Source organism: Myotis davidii, unplaced genomic scaffold, assembly GCF_000327345.1.
Source record: "Myotis davidii unplaced genomic scaffold, ASM32734v1 scaffold1596, whole genome shotgun sequence".
Lineage (NCBI taxonomy): Eukaryota > Metazoa > Chordata > Mammalia > Chiroptera > Vespertilionidae > Myotis > Myotis davidii.
This window is the reverse complement of record NW_006287456.1, coordinates 531466-537564: the sequence shown is the minus strand read 5'-3', so window position 1 is coordinate 537564 and position 6099 is coordinate 531466. Positions and strand designations below refer to the sequence as shown.

Below are 6099 nucleotides of genomic sequence, written 5' to 3'. Positions count from 1 at the left end.
TGAGGGCTGCCGGGCTGCCAGAGGGATGTCTGATTGCCATCTTAGGCCCAATCCCCAGGGGAGCAGGCCTAAGCCAGCAAGTGGTCATCCCCCGAGGGATCCCAGACTGTGAGAGGACACAGGCTGGGCGAAGGGACCCCCCACCGAGTGCACAAATTTTTGTGCAACGGGCCTCTAGTAAAAAATAAAATACTTATCAACAAATGATGCTATTAATCAAATTATTGTTTAAAGCATCACTAAAACCTCTATTAAGACTTTATTGAGAAGTTCACCTGTAAAATATTTTTAAACAATAAAATGCATTGATTTGAAAATGTTGATTCATTGCTATTAAGCTATCTACATTAAGTAAACAGGCAGCATAGCATACACTATGGGTTCAAATTACAACTTAGATGCTTATTAGCTAAGTGACCGGAACATCGCCTCTCTGTGTCTTAACTTCCCCATCTGTAAAATAAAACTGATAATAATTGTCTTCTTTAATAGGGTTGTTACAAAGATTACATAAGTCAATATTTTTAAAATACTTAGTGACTGGCACTTAAGTGTTTTGATAAATAGACTTTGTATGCTTTTATTATACCAGTAGATTAAATAAATATAGTAAAATCTCTTTTATTAGTTAGAAATACTAAAATTTGCCCAACATCATCAGTCATTCATTAAGTCTTACCTATTATATTTTATGGAATGCCTCCATTCAAAGCTCCATAAACTAAAAGAGAGGACTTTAAAATAAATGCCAATATATAAATATAACTACAGATCTGTAAAAGGTTGGGATAAATAGATTTCACCATTACTGAACAGGGTTCTGCTTAGAATGTCTTTCCCTCTTCCCTACCTATTATTTCTTCATTATCTCTCACATTGACCAGGCAACATGAAGCTCATTAAAAATATTCAGCAATTATTTGCTGAAGGATGAAATTTATCACTGAGCCACACTTGCTGGGCAATTATTATTATTACTAAATAAAAATTAGGCTTAGGGAAACAGAAAAGGTGAACAAAGACAACAGAATTTGTTATTCATGGGTGAGAAGCTTGTTTGAACTGTTCATTTGTGTCAGAAATTCCAATAATGGATTCTAACTTGAACTAAAGATTATTCCAATTCCAATGTCTGCCATCTATGCTAACTAAAAATGAGCAGGGGTTAGAGGTCGAGATCAACTAAAGGACATGTATGCATGCGTATAAACCTAACCAATGGACACAGATACCAGGGTGGTGAAGGCAAGAGTGGAGGGGGTGGGGGGGCAATGGGAGATAAGGACACATATGTAATACCTTAATCAATAAGGAAAGAGAAAAAATTTTTTGGAATAATCAAGATGGTCTGAGCTTTCAATTTAAAGGATCACCTTAAGAAATCTACCTAATGTAATAAGAATAAAAGAAAATGGCAGGGGAAACACTTTTAATCATTTTTTAGAACCACATAAATAGCATGTATTTACATAGAAACAATTAAATGTTACTTGCAAATACATGCTATTTATTGAAACAAATCCAATAATTGACCTTCTTGGGGCAATTCTTTTAAAACATCTACACTAATAAAAGAGAAAGATGTAAATTGACTGTACCTTCGTGACACCCACCAGTCCATCAGGAGTGAGTATGCAAATTAACCCAACAAAGATGGTGGGTTAATTTGCATATGCAAGCACCAAGTGGCCGGGAGCGAGGTGGAACACAGGCGTTCTGCACCGCCCCAGCTGCTCCGGGCCTCTGGGCAGCGTGGGAAGGCAAAAAGGCAGCTCCAGCCAGAGCGAAGGCAGTGCCGGCAGCCAGGGGAAGAAAGGCCCATTCTTGCATGCATCTTCGTGCATCAGGCCTCTAGTTACTACATATTGCTATAACCAGCAGTGTAAAACATTACATCTTTCTTGTAAAGAATTTGCAAACCACAATTCAGATTGATCTACTCATTCTTAATTATTTCAAATTACTGAAATATTATAATAATTTTTATTATTTGTTTCTAATAATTTTCACATACATGTAGAAAATTAAGATAAAATGACACATTTACTATATGGTAACCAGAGTTATATTCTACCTTATTAGCATAAAACAAAACTGATAAGATCAAAACTAATTACAAAGTAAATTTTACAACTTTAATAAAGTACCTTGAAATATTCTTTTCTAATCTGTTTGCTCCGCCTCCTTTCTTCACTCTGCCAGATTATAGGTTGAGATTCTGGCCACAGTTGTTCATCTGTTTGATCCTTCTGATTTTCTAAGGGCTGTAATAAGATAATTGCTTTTAACTAAGTAAATAAGAACAAAATAATAGATATTATAATAATTTCATTTCCTCTTACCTGCCATGTGAGTGGTGATAATGGTGAATTAACTTCATCTGCTGAGACACTAAAAAATTAAAGATGCCTTAATATGGTAAAATATTTAGAATTACCCTTAGGTATACATTATGAATATGATATTATACACAGGATCTTAGCCAAAAGGCTGAGAAGTAATGCATATGATTTTATAAAATTGTCTTTTCTTTTCTACTAGAAATCTAAAGAATTTACTCATGCCTATGCTTTGAACTAATAATATAAAACTTAAAGTTGACAAAAACACATTTACTTCCCCAATGATAATCCTTAAAAAAAAACCACAACAAAATGGGCCTACTTAATGTCACCCTAAGTATAGGACTACTCTATGGACTTTTCAGAGGCCAAAAGAAATATAATATTTAGAGACATAAAAAGAACATATAATATTTATTATATCAAAATTATTACCCAAAACTACAAAAAGAAAACCAAGTAATTTTTTTTGCTTATTGAACTACTGATTATGAACCTGTAACATTTCATTCTGAAACATAGGGCAATGGTAAAAATTCTTTTTATCTAGTTTCTTTGTGGAGTAAGGTAAACTTCATGCAATTGCTAGATAGCAGATTTGAACAAGGAGCTCCTTTAGAAAAAATACACAAACAAATGCCTACTAGTATTATTCAACACTGTTATGAAACTTCTGTACAGTACAGTAAGAACGTTTAAAAATTAGAAAGAAACAAATTTCCAAAATTTATAGAAAATCTAATTGCTTAAGGGGGAAAAATACAAAAAGTCTATTATTAACAGAAGTTAAGGAAAAATGTACAAAAGTTAAGAGCTTTCCTATATGTTAATTATAACAAGTTATCCTATATAATAAAAGGCTAATATGCAAATTGACCGAACGGTGGAACAACCGGTTGCTATGACGTGCACTGACCACCAGGAGGCAGATGCTCAATGCAAGAGCTGCCCCCTGGAGGTCAGTGCACTCCCACAAGGGAAGTGCTGCTCAGTCAGAAGCCTGGCTCATCACTGGCAAACGCAGCGGCAGTGGTGGGAGCCTCTCCCACCTCTGCAGCAGTGCTAAGGGTGTCTGACTGTGGGGAGAGGGCTTAAGTTGTCAGTTGGAAATCCCCCGAGGGCTCCCGGACTACAAGAGGGCACAGGCACAATATATAGGAGAAAAGGTAGATTTGGGGGAAAAGAAGTAAAATTTGGATTGTGAGGTAGATAGAAAAAGACTTCAGTGGGATGAATAGATCTGAAGGAAGCAAAGTATTCTTATTATCATGTTAACAAGAGTGTGGTTAAAACCACACTAGGGATTCTCGAGCCAGAAAACTGGGTTTGAAACCTCACTGTACCACTTATTAGCTGTGTGACCTTGAACAAGTTATGATAATTTCTAAGTCTCAGTCTTCTTATAAAATCGGAAGGACAATAGTAACAAAATAATAGAGTTATTGATGAGGATTGAGTAAGAATACATTTAAAGCACTCAGAAGAGTTATGCATATAACAAGCATTCAACAAGTGTTAATTCTCTCAATGTATACATCTATATCCCACCCACAGCCTTGGTCCATTCCACTCCCATAGGAATGACTCTGGAGTTGAGTCTAATGCAAATTTTCTAACCACCAAAAAGAATAAATAGAAACTTTGAAGGTGTCTATTTCTCTGGAATTAATATATGTGGACTTAGAACATGTATTCATATAGAACTGAGTAAAACCCAATTGTAAAGGAAAAAAAGTAAATAACATAGAGAATAATCACAATCAATGATGAAGAAACACATTATTCCTGACAGTAATAGTAATATACTAAATGTTTGCTAAAATAATAAATGAATGATTCTATCATCAAGACAAAATGCATGTATGAGCACAAAAGGAGATCAAATCAGCATTTTTTCAATTTGCTTATACAAAAAGTAAAATTAACTCATGCTACATCACTTTCCCTCTTTCAACTATCTAGTTATATTAATTCAATATCAATAATTATTTAATTAAAATCCACAAATGGGAACATCACTGTCAGAGTATCAAGTCTCATAAAATATTAAATATAAGAACTAAAATAATTTTATACCTCTTCGCATTCCACATTTTTTTTTTTGGCTTGTTTCTTGTAACAGAAGTTGAATGATTAAGAATCCTAGAATTAAAATTAGCACATTAGGCCGGCTGGCCTGGCTCGGTGGTTGAGCGTCAACCTATGAACCAGGTCACAGTTTGATTCTTGGTCAGGACACATGTCCGGGTTGCGGGCTTGATCCCCAGTGTGGGACGCGCAGGAGGTGGCCGGTCAATGATTCTCATCATTGATGTTTCTGTCTCTCTCTCTCCCCTCCTCTCCGAAATCAATAAAAAAGTATTTTAAAAAGTTAACACGTTAATTCCAAAACATATTAAAAAGAATAGTATATACATAATATAAAAGATCTCTATAATAAACTGCATCTGTTCCATGAAATTTTTTTGCTAGAAAACAATATTTAAGTATTATTTAGATCAGATGCCCATAAGTGCACTGGCTATTATGAAGGAATGAAGCTCACCAACTCTTCCATCCATCTTCTTTTATAAACCCACTAGAGCAGTGGCTCTCAACCTTCCTAATGCCGTGACCCTTTAATAGAGTTCCTCATGTTGTGGTGACCCCCAACCATAAAATTAATTTCGTTGTTACTTCATAACTGTAATTTTGCTACTGTTAGGAATCATAATGTAAATATCTGATATGCAGGATGTATTTTCATTGTTACAAATTGAACATAATTAAAGCATAGTGATTAATCACAAAAACAATTATGTAATTATATATGTGTTTTTCAATGGTCTTAGGCGACCCTTGTGAAAGGGTCATTCGACCCCTAAAGGGGTCATGACTCACAGGTTGAGAACCGCTGCTCTAGAGGCCCAGTACACAAATTCGTGCTCAGGTGGGGTCCCTTGGCGTGGCCAGTTATCAGGGCTGATGAGGGGGGTCGGGGTAGGGAGGTTGGCTGTGGGAGCACACTGACCACCATGGGGCAGTTCCTGCATTGAGTGTCTGCCCTCTGGTGGTCAGTGCGCGTCATAGCAACTAGTCAACTGGTCGACTGCCCCTCGTGGTCAGTACACATCATAGCAACCAGTCGTTTGTTCAGTCGTTCAGTCACTTAGGCTTTTAGATAGATAGATAGATAGATAGATAGATAGATAGATAGATAGATAGATTTTCAAGGCTTGTATATCTTCTAGGCATGCTATTAGTGCCCTGTGCATATCTAACTTTTGGCTAAGACAGGCGATAAAGAGATGAAGATGGTTTAGGTAACATTAAGATTGAATTAGTTTTCCCAGCACAGTAAATTATAGGGTTATATTGATGTAATCCATCATCATTTTGCCAAAAGCCAAAAAAACCCTTAATTGTAAATACAAAAACAGTACTAAAGTAAAATTATCTGGGGGAAAAAACCCACAAGTTAATCACATTTTTTTTGAAGTTCATTAAAGGTATTTATTGATATTCTTTGCATACACCTTACTCGAACATTATTTTCCCACAGTCTAACAGCTGTTATGTTGACATATTTCTTTTTTTAAATATATTTTTTTATTGATTAAGATATAGAGGAAGGGAGAGAGATAGAGAGTTAGAAACATCGATGAGAGAGAAACATCAATCAGCTGACTCCTGCACACCCCCTCCTAGGGATGTGCCTGCAACCAAGGTACATGCCCTTGACCAGAATCGAACCTGGGACCCTTCAGTCTGATGGTTT

At 35.9% G+C, this 6099-nt stretch overlaps 1 protein-coding gene across 1 annotated transcript in view; it reads right to left on the bottom strand.

Moving 5' to 3' along the window:
* The window catches only part of LRCH2 (leucine-rich repeats and calponin homology (CH) domain containing 2), a 131839-nt gene that overhangs the window by 24716 nt on the left and 101024 nt on the right, over positions 1–6099 (bottom strand). The window contains exons 13-14 of the mRNA XM_006759219.2: positions 2343–2391; positions 2148–2264 (exon numbers count right to left, since the gene is read on the bottom strand). Coding sequence (XP_006759282.1) covers positions 2148–2264; positions 2343–2391 — 166 coding nt within the window. The remainder of the gene's footprint in view (positions 1–2147; positions 2265–2342; positions 2392–6099) is intronic.